Consider the following 19,652-nt stretch of genomic DNA (forward strand, 5'->3'; position numbering starts at 1 on the left):
GGTGCATTCGTGTTGAGCGATGCACCGATGTTCGAATCTCAGGCGGGTACCAATTTTTCTAATGAAATACGTACTCAACAAATGTTCACGATCGTGTAATAAAAATGAAACCCGCAAAATTATAATTTGCGTAATTACTGGTGGTAGGACCTCTTGTGAGTCCGCGCGGGTGGGTACCACCGCCCTGCCTATTTCTGCCGTGAAGCAGTAATGCGTTTCAGTTTGAAGGGTGGGGCAGCCGTTGTAACTATATGAGACCTTAGAACTTATATCTCAAGGTGGGTGGCGCATTTACGTTGTGGATATCTATGGGATCCATTAACCACTTAACACCAGGTGGGCTGTGAACTCGTCCAACCATCTAAGCAATAAAAAAATAAAAAACTTCTTGTGGTGGTAATTATTTTAGTGCTAGAAACTTTGCTCTCTTTTATTTATTGAATGAATATTAACGGAGACCGCGCTCCGTTAATGTTCATTCGGAGTTGTCCGATTGCGACCTATGATTGAGGTGCCATCTGCCATGTACTTTTGTCAGTTTTTCAATATTTTTTATTTTATTGGTGCACTTTGTTGGTGCAACTAAATAAATAAATAAATTAAAACCAAGGAGTGCCAGCCCTAGCAAATTTCTCTATGAACACTAATTTCGTCCCCAATAACCACAATTTCTGAGTAAATAGGGATAACTCCTATTTTACGTAACTTCTCGGACGTAACTTCTCGGAATCCTCCAAAAAGTCTACTGAATAAATCTCAGTAAATTACCACCATTTTACTGAGATTATATTTCATCCCATATCATCTCATATCATTTCATTTAATTTCATCCCAGCTGATTAGTCTCAAATTAATCACCTTCATTTCATTTCACTCCATATTATAATTTTTCACAAAAATATCCCATCTCATATCATCACATTTTATTTCATTTCATGTCATATTTCATATTAATCAAGTTCATTCCATTTCACAATATCATATTGTACAAAAAAAATATATAGAAAAGATTAGGATGTATGGTATGATACCTTTGTCTTTCCATTTGGAAAAATAAATTTACTACTATGAAATCTCCATGGAGTTAATAAGTACCTACAACTGGAGTGCTGTCTAATGCCGAGAAATCGGTCTCGAAAGAGAATACTTTTTGGTCGCGGTGTCCTTGTCTAATGTGGTGACCATATAAAATTTATTTATAGGACAAAATTATACACATGCATCAGTTTTGAATTTACCTTATATTAAGTTATATATTATATTATATTATATTATATTATATTATATTATATTACGTTTATATTAAGTCTACTAGTTACATTTTAATAAATAAAACACAATGGGTAATAAAATGAAATGAACTGAAATTAATTTATTTGTTATATGTAGACAATTAAATAACTCTTAAATGACAAGTCAATACACATAACACAATACACATAGTACTTGATCTCTATTTACAAAATATTGGTTATATTATTATTATTAAGTTCAGTTAATTTTCTGTAGTCTTATTAGCCAGATATTGTTTCTTTTTATTTGTGTTTTTTATGTATCTTTAGCTTGTGATGTGTATTGTGAGCCTAATAAAATAAATAAATAATATAACATTTCCCCTATTTTATGTAAATTCTTTTTTTTTCAACGAAATAAATAATTTATTTTAGTCAATATCTAAGTGGACCATGAGTATCATTAAAATTTCGCAATTTAAATTTCAATTCAATTAAAAATCGCCATTTTTCTTTAATAAATCTAAAATCGACTTTATATTTACAATCACTATTTCGCGACTTTTAAGTTTTTGTTTCAAAACCTTAACATCTTGTCGTAATTTTGCTTTTCTCGGGGCATTTTTTATTTCTTGCGTTTGAGTACTTGATTCCTCTTGTTTGACCTTTATATAGGACATTTTCCAGAAATTCCAACGTCATATTTACTAGAAGATCCTCCTCGTTCGCTTGACGTCAGGCAAATGATATACATGCTTGCGTGCGACGCTATTCAATACAATAAACAAAGTCAAAAAAATACCACGTGATTCCTCTTATAATATGAAAAATACATTGCAAAATTATAGTTTTTCACGATTGTTTTTTCAAATTTAATATATGACATAGATTAAGTACAATTTACAAGACAAATGGTATTAAATATTATTATGAGAAAAAATATCTAACATTTTAAAAATATATACTCACACTAGTAAAAATTTATCAATGAATCTGATATATGGAAGGATATTCCACAAACTGGAGAGGATTCTCGCTTAAAACCACTTACAATACAAGTGTTCGCCATGATTACACGGAAACTTTCACGATTTTCGGAAAAAAACAAGCCACAAGCTGTATCAGTGCCCTTTTAACTTCGAACTACAAACGTAAATAGACGCCATTTTTCTTTTAATCCATTCATAGCTCTTTTTCGGTGATGCCAACAATTAATCTGGCTTCCCATGAAAACCATCAGAAATCTACTTACCTACCATTAAATTTTCCATTAAACAGAGTTCTTATTAATATAGAACAATATTTTTTTTGTTAATGAGCTTTATTAATATATGATGTTCTAATAAAAATCAATATATATCATATAATCAATACTTCTTATATAATTTATTTTAATAAATTGTCATCATCAGCAACTAATTTCACCATGACTTTGTACGTTTCTTTTGAACCAATTTAATTTTTGACGTTGATGGAAATTCTAAATTCTCGCAGCATTTTCTAGTTAAGTTTAAGTCACATCGTTTAAATAATATGTATTTAGATATATTATTGTCATAAAATGTTTAAAATCCTGTAAAGTGGATTGATTTTAACCTTTTCGATAATTTTCAACAACGCCCTAAAGGATAAGACGTCCGGTGCATTCGTATGAAGCGATGCACCGGTGTTCGAATCCCGCAGGCGGGTACCAATTTTTCTAATGAAATACGCACTCAACAAATGTTAACGATTGACTTCCACGGTGAAGGAATAACATCGTGTAATAAAAATTAAACCCGCAAAATTATAATTTGCGTAATTACTGGTGGTAGGACCTCTTGGGAGTCCACACGGGTAGGTACCACCACCCCACCTATTTCCGCCGTGAAGCAGTAATGCGTTTCGGTTCGAAGGGTGGGGTAGCCGTTGTAGCTGTACTGAGACCTTAGAACTTGTATCTCGAGGTGGGTGGCGCATTTACGTTGTAGATGTCTATGGGTTCCGGTAGCCACTTGACATCAGGTGGGCTGTGAGCTCGTCCACCTATCTAAGCAATAAAAAAAAAGCCCAAGCTACTACTGATACTACTGATAACTAAGACAGGGGTCCAAATTACGAGATTTTGTGGAAAATCCTCTAAGCTAGCAACACTGCTTTTTGTTTGTAAAATGTGCGAGAGGGACACCACCACTTAATAGTCATTCTCTTTTCAGACCGTTTTTCCTTACATCTTTTGCTATTTAAAAATAAACTTTAAGCCATAGAGATAAAGTATATTTTTAGTTTTTATGTCAAACGAAGTAAGCACTCCAGTTAGAATAGTAACTCTATGGAAATCTCAAATAAATTATATGTTTAATCTATGACTGAAATTAAAAAGGTTAAACCAGACTTTTTGGCGGGAACGCGAGGAGTGCAGTTGTGTGATTTGTTTTATTTTGTCTATTTAGTGTTTCTTCGGGTTTAAATGTGTAATAATGGTGGTTTATTAACTGTTTAATATCTGTGAAAGTGCACAAATGTGGGAAAATGAAACAAAGCTGCTGGACGTAACTTCTCGGGTTCCTCCAAAAAGTCCACTGAAAAAATCTCAGTAAATGACCACCATTTTACTGCGATTATATTTCATCCCATATCATCTCATTAAATTTCATCCCAGTTGATTAATGTCTCAAATCAATCATCTTCATTTCATTTCACTCCATATTATCATTTTTCATAAAATAAGATTATAAATTAAAATAAGACATGACTTAAAGGTCTTAGTTACCAGGTCATAAAATCTTTTAAAAAAAAAAAGGTTAAACCAGGTTAAACATTGTTTTTTTCGGTTTTGTACTACAGTTTAATATTCTATGAAGAAAGATTATTATAGAATTAAGAACGGAATTCAATGGAATCCACTGTGTCAGTTTCAAAGGTAAAGTATTTTTTTTATTTACTGCTTAAAAGTAATGAAATATTACTGTTTGAGAGATAGAATAATTAATTTTAATTGTTTTTCAAATTACAGGGAGTGTTTTTATTTCCAAATGGATTTCAAAACTCGAAAACTCTTTCAAAGAAAAAAACAAATTTATTGTTTTGTAAATTATTTCAAGAAGAGTGTTGGTATCTTACTTATAGAAAAAATTGGGAAGCTATTAAAACTAAATTAAATGTAAGTTGAATTCAGAAAATACTGAAAAGCTGTTCGGTCATACAGCCATGAAAAAAAACTTTGTCTTGTAAAAACTTATACAGTTATGTCTTAAGCTTCAATTAAGAGCTACTAAAGATAACTATAATTCAGGAGACTACTAAATATTGTTATTTCCATATTTAAAAAAAATCATACAACTCTTTTGTGTCTTTTATTGTAGCCTTTTCATAGATTTTTAATTTGATGTAAAGCAAAAATTGGAGTAGTAGTAAATTGTGGTAGTTACTATTTTCAAATGTGTCCTGAATACATCTAAACCATCAAAACCCTAGCAGCAGATTGAACTCAGGTCACTTTATACCTATAGTAACCTACCCAACTTATAGTATCACCTTAATGAGCTTCTCATCCATTGTTGTTGCCATAAATGTTACTTTCTATAAGTAATTGTTTATACTATGTGTACCTGGCCTTAGTTGTTTTGATTTTGCTCCAGTGATTTTATTACTTGGATATTTTAACTTTCAATTCCAACAATAGTTGGATAATTCAGAATATTGAATAAGGCTTGTGCATTGATTTTTTTATATTAAGTGCTGCTTATTCTTACATGAATAAGGAATAAAACATTTTTCAACATGTATGTGTATATCTTTTAAAGGAACTCAATCAAAGGTCTTACAGTGTGCTGTTGAATGATATAGTAAATTATATAAAGCAGTTTTATGGAAGTGAAGAAGCATTTATGTTGGAAGGAATAATTCCTAGCGCAACACTACTAACTGGGGTTAGTCAGCCTGATCATGTATCACAATTTGATGCACTCATAAATATAATAAAGTAAGTGGTGCCAACTATAATAATTGCATGTAGCCAAATGAGCAAATATTAATAGCTGTAATATATTAAGACTAAAAGTATATAGTATGATAAAATGAAATATGGAGATAAAAATGAATGAAATAAAATTCAGGATACAGTTATTTGAAAATTCAAATTGATGATAAATTACAATTGCATTTATTACCACACCATGTTTATTTATTTGCTTTTAATATCATATGCCTACAGATTAAGCATAGCAAAGTTTCATTGTCTACTACACATTTACTTAATTTTAGGACTGAAAGAAAAATTAAAGAAATAGCCTAAATAAGACTTGCTCAATCCCGAACCATAAACCTCATAAACTGGTAGTCATAATCAGTTCATTCCGGAATGCAAGGGACTGTTTATTAACTTTAAAAATTCTTACAGAGATGAAATAAGTCCTCATGTGGCAATAGTTAATTCACAAGATTCGTTATCATTAAAACATATAGTTGAGAACATGGTTTGGCAGTTGATTGGGAATGATTTAGTAAGTGATGTCAATCTATTTAGAAATGTTTTTGTAACACCAATATATTTTACTAGTTGTATTGTGACTTCTATGAGATATGTAAGTGGCTTACAGGCTAACAACAGAGAGACAACTCTTTCATCACAGTGCTTGGTATCAAAGTACTGGATCGAGATACTGCCAAGTTGACATTTAAAATGTTGGTAGTTCTGAATAGAACCAAGAAGCACACCTGCATACAGACCTATGTCATATAAATCCCATGTTCATCTCACATGAATTACATAGCAGCTACTTTCATTTGACTCATTACATAAGGTCATTTGTTTTTATAAATGGTTTGAATCATCAGGATCTATGAAAGCTCTTTAGCTCTCTGTTTATCGTATGATTCATAGGGAGTGCTCTGAGGATTTTTTGTTTTTATCGCCTGTAGGCGCAAAAGCATACAGCTGGTGAGTGATTACCGTCATTCATAGACATCAGCACTGCCAGGACAGAGTTTGCTAGAGGCAGCCACTCCCTACAAGTTTGAGATGATCTGGTCATCTTTATGCCATCATACTGCCGTGACTGGAGCAGAGCTCTCCTATATTATCTAGAATCACTGCGTTTATCCCTAGTGCGTTTCCAATGATATTTTTCGGCACTTACCGTACAGCTTTGGAATGAAATTGTCTACACAATAATTCCTGATTACTATGACATGCTCTTCTTCGAGTGAAGTTTAAGGAAAGGACTCGGCAGTAGTTGTGCCTTTGACATTGCTAAAGTTCGCGAGCGACGCGGCGACGGCGACAAAAGCAATAAAAAAAGAAACTGAATAATTTAATTTTTCTCCTACCTATGCCGAAAGTTCGGTTTTCTTCCCGCTGTACATGGAAGAAATAGTAACTTTTCCTCCCTGGGTACAAGTGCGCATGCGCGTTAGTGTCTACGTCTGCTCTCACGCACCTATAATTCTCCGTCATTGTTGTGCTCGGGTAATTTGCAATATTGTGTTTAGTGTAAAAGTGAAGTAAACTAAAGGCAATAAAATATAATAGTGAAGTATTAAACAAAGATGAATTCATCAGACAGTTCTTATTCAATTAGTAGTACTTTATTTAAAAATTAAAAAACAGTTAAATTGTTTTGTTATGAGTATGAGGGGGCTCCGCCCCCCTTACCTCCTGCCAGGGCTTCGCCTCTGGACCCCGGCTCGGTACTCCACGAACTTTCGGCCTGGTAGGAGAAAAAATAGTATGTGCACCGCGGGAAAAAAGTAGGGCATCTCATCCCGCGTGTTTGCCTCTTTTCTTCATTGTATTTGTTTTGTATTAAAATTTGTATATGAAATCTTTACATTTTTTTTAGTTTTATAATTTTCTATTCTAATGTTTATTACAAATAAAGTTTCGTAAATTATTAATAAGAGTCAAAGTAACTGCGACCCGCCAAAAAAAATTAAAATTTGAATTGGACCATTGATTAAAAACGTTGCTCACCCTTGTTATAATGTAATGTTTACTGTTATTTGTTTCTGTTTGCAGAAAAATGACGAAGAATGCGATGTATTATCAACAAAACATAAATTAAAAAAGAGTCAATGTACAATGAAAACCCTGAAAACGTGGTACCATTCAAAATATACAAATGAATCTACTAATAAGAAGAAAAAATCAATTTCGACAAAGACATTAGTAATAGTAATACCTGATTTTGAAAGCTTTAATTGTCACTTGTTACAAGATTTTGTAATGATAATAAGGTAAAAGTATTTTTACTAACTTCATATATATCAAATTCATGTAATGGAAACTAAAAATTGAAATCAATATTTAAATCTACATCATTACTCACAGTAGTAGATTATTATGATAGTAGTATAGTATAGTAATAGTTATAGATACAATTAAATTAAGAGTTCGATCGCATGTATAGTGGCGTCAGTCACTTAATTTCATAAGAAATATAGTAAGATTAGTAAGCTATCTGCTGTAAAATAAGAAAAATATATAATTACAATAGTAGAAATATGTCAAAAAAAGTATTACAATTTCTACTGGTAATAAATATAGTTTTAAATGAATGTCTAATATAGTATAATATAAAATAGTTACTCAATTTATTTCAGTTCGTACATATCTTCCTTGCCCATAGTGCTTGTTTTTGGGGTGGCAACATCTGTTTCGGCATTGCACAAGTCTTTCCCATATGAGGTGTCATCGAAACTTTTAATAAAAGTTTTTCATTCACATTCGTCTGCGGTTTATATGAATCAGGTTAGTTTGTTGCTTCTCTTCTTTCTTTAGATAATAATCTAAGAAGGAACTGGAACATATTTTTTTGGCAGTGTTAACTAATAAACATGGGTGGATAGTTATAGAAATTTTAGACGTTATAGAAGGAACAGATGTTAAGCATTGCCTGCTTGCTTGTTTTGAAATGAAAAGTGCAAGCGATGATACACATTCAGCTTTTAAAATAGAAAATAATACTCAAATGGATTCTCGGACCCGATTTTAATATAAATTGAACAGGCGTGATCAGTTTTTTATTTGAATGTTAACCATGTTATTTGTTTAGCTGGAAATTATTTTTACTTTGCCATAAATGTCTAAAGGTTAATCTAATGAATAAAAATATTTTTTTTCATTACACGCAGCTAATGGAACATTGTGAGGTATTTGATTTACGTGGGATATAAAGGTGGCTTTGTCTATGTATATTGGCACCTATCAATGTTCTGGCTTGGACAAAATCTCCCAACTGGAATAAGAAACGGAACATCTCAATCTTGCCAGACTATAATTCGCCACCTGTTATCCGTTGATGGTACTACGTCACGAATCTTTATTGAAGTATCGAAAGATCTTATGATTTTTATGTACTTCAAAAACGGAGTATAATGTTTATATTCGAATATTCACAGAATACAAAAATGTTATTTGTCAAAATTTCTAGTGCTGGTCACGACGAAAGATCACTGTGAATTTAACTCCATTTATATATTTATATTAAAAATATTGATCACTTGTACGACTGAGTATCACTTGGGAACGGTTCGACCAATTAGGTTGAATTAATTTTGTTTGTATTCGCAATGTAACGCAATTAGTGTGAGGTGAGCGTTGAAAGAAAATATATATAGGACTATCGATAGACACAGCGGAAGAGCATAAGACATCAATAGTGATTTAAAAAAAAATTATTTACGCACGCTTAGTTTTCTGTTTCACACGAGAAAGTAACAATGACGTCAGTCTCCGATTTGAAACGTTAATGTAGTTCCCACAGGACAAATCCAGTTTTGTACAATTATGTATGTAAAAAAATGTATTTATCGAATTGTATTGTTTCAAAGTACTTACTTTTAATTGTTAATTATTATACATTACTTATTATACAATGGGTGCATATATTATAATAAATAAAATCAGCTAACCCCAAGAAAAGTGTTGACGAAATCCGTTCAGCTGTTTCGGAGATTAGTTGAAAAAAAGAATTGGTTCTTGTTAACAATACCGCATAGAAGATATATTCAAAGGCATTTAGTAAAAAGCTGTTATTTTTTTAAATAAAAAAGGATATGTACTTCAATGTTATATACGTACATATTTTTATTGTTTTGAGGTCTGCCTGTGCATATTTCGTTTTTAATTTGTATTATGTTTCTGAAGTCCGGGACCGTCGAGTATCGAACGTTTGATTGTGTATTGAAATAAGTGAAACATAGTGTAATTTATTATATATTTAATAACGTTTCAGGTGCTAGAAGATATATTTTTAACGCACACAGTTCCATTTCATTTGTCCGGGAAAGCGTTCGAATTGCTCACAGACGTTTTTCTTTTCTACGATTTTTCTGTCAAAGGATTGGTGCAAAGCATTAAGGTAAAATTAAATCTTTATATATACATACCTAGTCAGGTCATAAGTATTGTCACACAGTAAAAACTTTTCTTTTAGAATGCTGGCCACAAAAAAGTTTATTGAATTCGAATTTCGAATTGTTCATGAAAATAAAAATAGTATACATTTAGAATTTTACTCATTTTTAAATATGGAGTGGACGCTTAAAGAAGACCGTGTTGCAGTTATTGCGTTGCATCGTTGCAGTTACGCGCCAATTCAAATTTTTAACATACTGAAAAATTTGAATATAACCAAAAGATTCGTTTATCGTACCATCAAACGATACAATGAAGACTCTAGTGTAGATGACAGGTCAAGAAGTGGTCGCCCTCGGTCTGTTAGGATTCCAGCAGTGATAAAAGCTGTGAAGGCGCGAATTCAAAGAAATCCCAAACGTAAGCAGAAACTGTTAGCCCTTCAGATGGGGTTAAGCAGAACCACGGTGAAAAGGGTGTTAAATGAAGACATAGGGCTTCGGGCATATCGAAGAAAAACAGGACATCGTTTGAATGCTCGTCTAATGGACCTGAGACTGAAGAGATGCCGCGCTTTGTTGAAGCGGTACGCGGGAAAAAAATATCGGGAAATTCTTTTTTCGGATGAAAAAATTTTTACCGTAGAAGAGAGCTACAACAAAAAAAATTATAAGGTGTACCGCACACAGTAATGAAGAAGCGAGCAACCGTATTCCGCGTGTCCAACGAGGTCATTTTCCATCCTCGCTCATGGTATGGTTGGGAGTTTCTTATTGGGGTGTAACAAAGGTACATTTTTGTAAGAAAGGTGTAAAAACGAATGCAGTTGTGTATCAAAATACAGTCCTGACGAACCTTGTGGTACCTGTTTCTCATACCATGTTCAATAACAGGCACTGGGTATTCCAACAAGATTCGGCGCCAGTTCATAGAGCGAAGAGCACACAAGACTGGCTGGCGGCGCGTGAAATCGACTTCATCCGGCACGAAGACTGGCCCTCCTCCAGTCCAGATTTGAGTCCGTTAGATTACAAGATATGGCAACACTTGGAGGAAAAGGCGTGCTCAAAGCCTCATCCCAATTTGGAGTCACTCAAGACATCCTTGATTAAGGCAGCCGCCGATATTGACATGGACCTCGTTCGTGCTGCGATAGACGACTGGCCGCGCAGATTGAAGGCCTGTATTCAAAATCACGGAGGTCATTTTGAATAAACTTTAGTGTCATAAGAATCTATGTTTTATTAAGTTCATTTTGGTATATGAATGGTTACATAATGAATAAACTTGTTTCAATTATCTTACATTAAACATGTGACAGAATTTATGACCTGACTATGTATATCCTTCTAAACGGCTGGACCGATTTGAATGGTTTTTTTTGTATGCGTTAGGGTGGCACCCTGGATGGGTTAGATTCACAATTAAGCCCGGCAGATGGCGCTGCCGGTATCTAGGTTATTTATCTTTCCTAGAAATAATTTATATGGAAAAACAACGGTTGCCGGGCCAGCTTGTATATTTATAAAATTTGAAGTCGGTGTTGCTTAAAATATAAGACACCCGGCGAATTCGTATCGAACTTTGAAACTATGTCGGTTGTCAAATTCCATTGGCAGGTATCAATTACCCTAAGGAAATACGTACTTAACTTTATGCTCACACATGGCTTGTGCGGTGAAGGTATGACTTCGTGTTATAATAATAAAAATTAAACATGCAAAAAATATAATTTGCGCAACTACTATATAATTGAGACATAAACCTCAAGTCTCAAGGGCGACTTCTATGTTGTTATGTCAATGGCTCTAATGACCCGTAACTACGTTCGTCCCCGTTCTATGGAATAAAGAAATAATTAGGCCGTCTGGTGTAGTGGTAAGTGACATGGTCACTACACAAGGGGGTCGCGGGTTCGAATCCCGCCAAGGGAAGATATTTGTATGATAAATATAAAATGTCTTTTCCACGGTTATGGATGTATATTATATATATGTATAATAAAAATCTTACATTTATTTCCCGTTATCTGGTATTATTTATTATTATTTATAGAATCCGTGTTGCAAACTTGTAAAAATGTCTTATAGAGAAAGAAAAATGTTGCTCCTATTTTTCTCATTTAAATCATGAGATGAAGACATTTCATTCTTCAAATCTTAACTAGAACAGCTATAATGACCTTTAATCATGTTTTTTATAATTATATAATATGTAATATAACGCAAAAGTTGTTACTGTAAATAGGCTGAAGACCTCGCAATACCTGGGGTTATAGGAGCTTATAGACATCATGTTGAAGTTGCTACTGATCTAGGTTTATTGGTATTGTGAGTCCGACAGGGTGGTGATCACCAACTGCTCTATTTCTACCACTAAGTAATCTTGCATTCCGATTAGAGGGATGGAACATTTGTCAATACGATCGAGACTTTAACATAATATCCTTCTTAACTTACCCATATTTATACTCTATATCTATACTAATATATAAATCTACAGTGGTTTTTACGGATGTTCCGTTATAACTACTGAACCATGCATCCGATTGACTTGAAACTTGGTATCCATGTAGAAAATTCATGTACTTAATGGATAGGCTGATATTTATATGAGTGTTGGACTCCCTACATCAGTTGCGGGGGCGTTAATGATGAGAATTTTTGTGGGGGTGAGAAATAATAATGTTAATTTTAAATGCCCAGCGAAGCGGACGGGTACAGTTAGTCTGCCCATACGCGTAATAAAAAAGAACAATTTCAAAAAAATATTGTTACAATTTGAAAATTTCAAAACTTTTTTTTGTTTTTTACAGTATTGTATGATGGATCATTTTTATGGTGACAACACAAAGGTCCTCTGTTGTAAGCGTGAAGACCTTGAAGAAGCCATTCTGAATCTAAGTCCGAATGATCTTGAAAGTATCAGACAACTAAAATCGTTCCGACCTTACCTCGAGAAACAAGACTGCCGAACGAAAATAAGTCTTTTTGAAGACGATCAGTATTTCAGGGACGCTCTGTACAAGGAGCTGATGAAATTGCACGATTATTTGTATAGTTTTTATTTGTGCGTGAAATTGTTGTCGACGCTGATCAAGGACATACCGAACAATTTGCTAGGTAAAACGGTATGTGCATTTCTGAAAATCATAGTAATATTTTACTTTCCTGTGGTTTGTTGTTGTTTGCTAGCAACATTTAGTTGCATTAGATGCGCATATAAACACTCTTACACTGACACAGTAATTCTCATCTATTGCCCTGTGGCATTCTTCTGTTTCGTCAAATTTTAGTGCGTCCCCAAAATAACTATCGTAAACTATTGTACACTATAAGTAAGTAAGCGACTTTTAAAGTTATGTCTTGTGTTCCCTCATCTTTTGTAATTGTTAAAAGTTGCCGCGAAAAAAAATGTTTTTATTAGTTGTTGTAAATAGTTACCGTTGCTCATGGACATCAGCAATATCAGTGGCACAGCCAAGTCGCTATCTACCAAGCTTGAGAATCACTGCTCTAATATATAGTTACGCACTGGGGTTCGAGAAAAATAAAAATTCCACCAAAGTACAACTTAAAACTGTATTTAAAACTTAGAACAGTCACAGAACACTTTACAAGTCGTAATTTACTTCTTCCGCTTCGCTTCGGGTGATCCGTTCGCTGTTTCGCTTCGAGTAGTTCCGATTGCTAACTGCCTCCGTGCCATCGCTGCAACGCTTTTGTAGTCGATACGACATCCCTAGAATTATCGAGAACAGTCTCGATAAGGCCAGATATGTATTTCCGCTATTTGATAATAGATGGCGTTGTACTTCTCGAACGTTCTCGATTTTACTAGTTCTTTTGATATTCGTTTCTGTTATTCGACGATACATGGCTTGCTCTTACAATATCAAATAAATTAGAATTTCGTTTCACATGGAAAACGAAATTTATTTTCCTTTCATCATAAACATACGCGCTAAAGCTCATCAGCCAATAGTTTACGATATTCCCTATAAAAATTCAAGAAGTAATTTCTAATTAGTTGAATTAGATTATCAATTGGAAAAAATAGCCTTACACATAGTATTTTTAGATATATGTATATACAGTCAAACCTGGATAAGTGAGAGTTCAAGGGAGCACAATCTCATTCTCGCTTATAGAGGTTTCTCACTAACCCGAGTTTCTCGCTAATGCTCCCTCTAAAATTCATTTCGCGATTTTCCGGATTCAAACGCAATAACTATTTTAAGTTTATCACTTAAAGACAGTACTTCAATTTTCCGTTTTGACATGATGCAGAATAGAATTTTCCTTCACAATTGATTAACGATAAACTGAGTAAGTCCGACAAACAGGACGCGTGTCCATTCGAAAATAATGCAACAAAATAACAACGTTATTTAGTTCCACGAAATAGAATAGGTTCAATATTGACGAGAAAACAATACAAAAACAATGGTAGGAAGTTCCATGAAAGTTAAGAATGAGTCATAAAATAGAAGATGTTAAATTTGTAATTTGTTTTGTCATTTGTTCCTCCTAATAATATAAATAAATAAAGCTCGACTGTCGCTTATAGAGGTATAGATAAGTAGCAGTCTCACTTACGGAGGTCCATAAGAGAAAAACGACTCTCTCTTACAGAGGTTTCTGTTTCTCGCTAATAGAGGTTTTGGGAGCTTAAAATGAAGGGTCCTGGTTATTACTCTCACTTATAGAGTTTTCTCACTTATCCAGTTCTCACTTACCCAGGTTTGACTGTATGTATTTTTTTATTAAATTTTAGGTACGCGAAGTCTACACGAAATGTGCCACCGAATGCATCACAGACACGCCCTCGTTTAAGGAATGCATGCAGTTACTCAGTTTCCAGTCTCAAATTAAAATCGTCGATACCATCACTGGTGCGTTGAAGTTGCTCAATTCTCATTTACAATCAGTTTCGCCGATCAAACCCCTTCAGGCGACACCGAAGAAGAATAATAATAACACGGATAAAGTGTTTGCACACCGCGAACTGGGCGAAAGCTTCGCGAAGACAGTTCGCGTTCATTTGATGACATTCTTGAGGCAACTCGAAAATGCGAACACTGAAGCTAGTATTAGCACCGCAATGGATACCGACACGAATGACAACGTTGAAAATGTACCGGGAAGTAGATATAAACTGAAAGAGGTGTGTTTGTGTATATATTTATGTATCATAGTTGAACTCGTCGTGGCCTAAAGGCTAAGACGTTCGGTGCGTTCGTGTTGAGCGATGCACCGGTGTTCGAATCCGGGTACCAATTTATATAATGAAATACATACTTAACAAATGTACACGATTGACTTCTACGGCGAAGGAATAGCATCGTGTAATACAAATCAAAAAGCTATAATTTGCGTAATTATCTATTGGTAGGACATCTTGAAGGGTGGGGCAGCCGTTGTAACTATACTGAGGTCTTAGAACTCATATCTCAAGGTGGGTGGCGGCATTTACGTTATAGATGTCGATGGGCTCCAGTAACCACTTAAAACCAAGCGGGCTGTGAGCTCGTCATCTGAGTGAATCAGTCAGTCAGTGAGGCACCCTCATCTAAGCAATAAAGAAAAATAAAAAGAAATCAAAGTGGAAAAAAAATCACTAAAGTAAACCTAACATGTATGTGGTGTTTCCTTTGTCATTGACTCTAAAATTAATTTCAGTGACATTTTTTGTTGACTTATTTTCATGAAAGGTCAAGTAAATGTTAATACCATAATAATTTCAATAAATTACTAAAAATCACAATGATACGTACTTAAGATCGAGAGATATAATTAATGTGTAACTTTTTTTCAGAAATTGTTAAAAGCGACTCGAGTTGAAAAAATTCAATCGGAATTCGAGATGATACGTTGCAGGTTTATAAGTTACCTCGAAGAAATGTTCGCCAAGGGACTCCAGCCTCCGCACACGCAGACGTTTCACGAAATAATGTTCTTTAGTGACATATCGAATGTTAAAAAACACATAGTAGGGGCTCCGCGGGGCGCCCTGCACACCGCGCTCAGCGACCCCGCGCACTATCTGCAGGTGAGCGAAACACGGAAGTGACGACGCGGTCCGTGGACAGCACTATTATATACTACTAGCTGTATCCAGCCGCTTCCCTGGGCATTTAAAATTAACATTATTATTTCTCACTCCACCACAAACATTATCATCATTAACACCCCCGCAACTGGTGCAGGGAGTCCAACACTCATATAAATATTAGCATATCCATTAAGTACAGGTATGTTCTATATGGATACCAAGTTTCAAGTCAATCGGATGCATGGTTCAGTAGTTATAACGGAACATCCGTAAAAACCACTTTAGATTTATATATTAGTATAGATTACATTATTATTACTACACTATTATATAAAGACAGTAATGTCAAAGATATTTACTTTTTCTCCACCTTATCCAACTAGGTGGGGTTCGCACAGCTAATTTTTCTCTACCATTCTCTTCTATCAGCTGTCATCTCAACACTCACTCCTCTTTCTCTCTCATATCGTCATTCACACATTCCATCCATATCTTCTTTGGTCGACTTCTTCCCCTTCTACATTTTACTACCATTTCCATACATCTCCTAGTCACATGCATCTTCTCTCTACGTATCACATCTCCATACCACGTTAAGCTAATGACAAAGATATATCAGGCACAAAGATTCTTGAGTGGAGACCACGCACTGGCAAGTGCAGTGTGGGTCGACCATCTACCAGATGAACCGACGATCTAATGAAAATCGCTGGGTGACGTTGGATGCAGGTGGCAACGGACCGGCCGCACTGCAGATCGATTGGAGAGGCCTATGGTCAGCAGTGGACACCTATGGGCTGAGATAATGATGATTAAAATAAGTCAAATCACGTATAAAGATTTTTTTGTGAAGTCGCTGAAAAATGTGTAGTGGTGTGTAGGTCCGTGTGTAGGTCACAACGATCTTCAATAATTTGAAGAGTTGAATACTTTATCACTGATTTATTAATTTATTAATAATATATTACGTACCTAGTTTAAATACTGTTACGTGCTGGGGTTCGGGATAAATAAAATTCCACCAAAGTACAACTAAAACTGTATTCAACACTTAGAACACTTCACAAACACTTTAGAATTCTCAATTCGTTTCTTCCGCTTCGCTTCAGGTGATCCGCTCGCTGTTTTGCTTCGAGTAATCCCGATTACTGACTGACTGCGTGCCATGTCTGTAACGCTTTTATAGCCGGTACCACATCCCTAGAATTATCGAGAATATTCCACATATATCTAGTATTGTGTTTTCTCTATCTGACAATAGATGGCGTTGTACTTCTCGAGCGTTCTAGGTGCTACTAGATCCTCCAATATTCGTTCGACTATTTGGCGATAGATGGCGATGCTCTTACCGGCGTAACAATACGATACAAAACTAACAATTAATTTCACGTCTTTTTTTGTCCTGTTGCTACTGGTCCGAATATTAGACAAAAGTTATATATTATTGTGGATATTATCGGTTTCAGACGCGTGTGCAAAATTCCAAGTTAACCGGATGTCTTGAAGTCTTTGAAAATACATGATACAATGATACGTACTAATTTAGCTAATTGAATTTGTATATATAAACATTGTAATCCTCAATCGAAACTACTTTTGTCTAATTGAAGTGACGTCTGTTTATTCTCAGTGCTCGTGCTGTCGGCTTCCGTCGCCGGAGAGCGTGGCCGGAACGCTGCCGGACGTGTGCCTCGCTTACAAGCTGCACCGGGAGTGCGGGAAGCACATCAACCTGTACGACTGGCTGCAAGCCTTCGCAGCCGTCGTCAAGCCCGGGGAAAACGACGAACAACGACATCACGATCCGATCATACAGTAACGTTTTATATATAATTTTAATATTTGTAACCGTCGTGGCTTAAAGGATTAGACGTCCGGTGCATTCGTGTTGAGCGATGCACCGGTGCTCGAATCCGGGTATCAAATTTTACAATGAAATACGTACTTAACAAATGTTCACGATTAGCGTCTACGGTGAAGGAATAACATAGTGTAATAAAAATGAAACCCGCAAAATTATAGTTTGCGTAATTACTGGTGGTAGGACCTCTTGTGGGTCCGCGCGGGTAGGTACCACCACCCTGCCTATTTCTGCCGTGAAGCAGTAATGCGTTTCGGTTTGAAGGGCGGGGCAGCCATTGTAACTATATTGAGACCCTTAGAACTTATATCTCAAGATGGGTGGCGGCATTTACGTTGTAGATGTCTATGGGCTCCACTTAACACCAGGTGGGCTGTGAGCTCGTCCAACCATCTACGCAATAAAAAAAAGAAATTAAAAATAATTTTCGCCAAAAAATGCTGCACGGATTGCGCTGTTCTATTTATGACGCCTACTTGAAGACATAGACTTGTAACAGCTCTGGTAGCCGCTTAACTTCACCAGGTGAATCGTGACCCCATGAACATTCGCGAATGCAACTCACGTTGTTTTATGTATAAACAATATAACAGAGCTTTCTCGCGTAGGTAAAAAAAAACAACCCCGACTCGAGCCGCCTCTAATACACTACCCAGGGGAATTCTCATGATAGGGCCAAACTCTGCTATTTACAAAAGAAATACTTAAAAAAAAGAGCTTTAAAAAGACGTCCAGATTCGAACATACACGACCTTTCGATTGGAATATCATTCATTTAATTCGAATGTTCTCGAACTCGTATCGCAAGGGCTATGCCGATGAACACGGACATAAATAAGTGATGTGTTAGCAAGAAACTAGGAACACGAAACTACTAAGAGCTCATAAATAAAACAAGTCTAGATTTAGATTGAGTTCGTTTTAACAATTTTGCTTAGGAACAGTTAGCAAAAGATTCGATGTTCCCTCTGCATCGTGATCTAACAATGACTAGGGGTCCCCCAGCAGTTGAAATTCCACTATAATTATTTGTAATTATAAGTTTGTCCACTATTATGATTCTATTGTCAAAAACTTATCTATACTAATAATAATAATAATAATAATATAATAATAATATTATAAAGAGGAAAGATTTGTTTGTTTGTTTCGAATAGTCTCTGAAACTACTGGACCGATTTGAAAAATTCTTTTTCCATTAGAAGCCGACATTGTCCCTGATGAACATAGGCTACTTTTGGAATTTTTTTTAATTTTTTTTTTTTTGCTTTCATGTGTGTTTTGATGTTTCCGAAGCGAAGCGAGGGCGGGTCGCTAGTACTTCTATAATCACAGATTTCGCCAAGACTACACTATAGACAAATATTAATAAAGACAAACATTAAATCTTTTTTTAAGGGGTTTTATGACCTGGTAACTAAGACCTTTAGGTCATTTTAATTTTAATAAAAACTTTTGACTTATATGAAAAATGTTATTATGAAATGAAATGAAGTTGATTATTATGAAACATGGCATAAAATGAAAATAAAATGAAATGAGTTGAGTTGAGATGAGATGAGGGTAGTTGATGTAGTGTAGACCGCGGGATCCTCCAACCATCTTGTTCTATGTCGGGCTTCGGGAGAGAGTTATCGATGAGGTTTTTTTTTATTGCTTAGGTTTGTGGACGAGCTCACAGCCCACCTGGTGTTAAGTGGTTACTGGAGCCCATAGACATCTACAACGTAAATGCGCCACCCACCTTGAGATATAAGGTCTCAAGTATAGTTACAACGGCTGCCTTACCCTTCAAACCGAAACGCATTACTGCTTTACGGCAGAAGTAGGCGGGGTGGTGGTGTCTACCCGCGCGGACTCATAAGTGGTCCTACCACTAGTAAATACAACTAGACATATAATACAACTATATAACACACCTAGATATTATGCCTCATGGTTTTGTGGCGGTACCTACCTACCCTTGCGGTGTGTAATGTAATCGTTGGTTTTTCAGGTCGAGGTTCACCCGCGCGGTGGCCGAATTGCAATTTCTCGGATTTATTAAATCATCAAAGCGAAAGACTGATCACGTAATGCGTTTGACTTGGTAATGTTGAATGTACGAAATGTTTTTTTTAAGTGTCATTGTATGTTTTATTTATTTTGATTAAAAGTCTTGTGTTTT

General features: G+C 35.2%; 1 protein-coding gene and 1 long non-coding RNA gene across 3 annotated transcripts; one reads left to right on the top strand and one right to left on the bottom strand.

Annotated features, from left to right (window-relative positions):
• Nucleotides 1-1,222: 1,222 nt before the first annotated feature.
• LOC134200977 (uncharacterized) lies at nt 1,223-3,543 on the bottom strand. Its single transcript, XR_009976116.1, has 2 exons — nt 2,202-3,543; nt 1,223-2,000 (listed from the first exon to the last, which is right to left on the bottom strand). It is a non-coding gene; the product is annotated as an uncharacterized LOC134200977 (long non-coding RNA).
• Nucleotides 3,544-3,594: 51 nt separating this feature from the next.
• LOC101744866 (origin recognition complex subunit 3) lies at nt 3,595-19,652 on the top strand. 2 transcript variants are annotated; one of them, XM_004931832.5, is made up of 12 exons: nt 3,595-4,134; nt 4,228-4,374; nt 5,018-5,196; nt 5,614-5,716; nt 7,231-7,448; nt 7,815-7,962; nt 9,449-9,574; nt 12,386-12,700; nt 14,347-14,736; nt 15,388-15,621; nt 17,255-17,439; nt 19,482-19,652. In XM_004931832.5, exons 1-12 carry the CDS (start codon nt 4,108-4,110, stop codon nt 19,576-19,578), a joined length of 2,169 nt encoding a protein of 722 aa, XP_004931889.1. In that variant the 5' UTR covers nt 3,595-4,107; the 3' UTR covers nt 19,579-19,652. The 2 variants fall into 2 exon arrangements, with proteins under 2 accessions (XP_004931889.1, XP_021207446.1); XM_021351771.3 differs by lacking the exons at nt 3,595-4,134; nt 4,228-4,374 and having other exon boundaries at nt 5,012-5,143.

The sequence above is a fragment of the Bombyx mori genome, chromosome 22 (genome assembly GCF_030269925.1).
Source record: "Bombyx mori chromosome 22, ASM3026992v2".
Taxonomy (NCBI): domain Eukaryota; kingdom Metazoa; phylum Arthropoda; class Insecta; order Lepidoptera; family Bombycidae; genus Bombyx; species Bombyx mori.

Excerpts from the sequence above, each read along its gene's own strand:
- LOC101744866 (XM_004931832.5), top strand. The coding sequence starts at position 4,108 with ATGGAATCCACTGTGTCAGTTTCAAAG. Across the intron at positions 12,701-14,346 it reads ACAATTTGCTAGGTAAAACG|GTACGCGAAGTCTACACGAA; the intron begins GTATGTGCATTT and ends ATTAAATTTTAG. Across the intron at positions 15,622-17,254 it reads ACCCCGCGCACTATCTGCAG|TGCTCGTGCTGTCGGCTTCC; the intron begins GTGAGCGAAACA and ends GTTTATTCTCAG.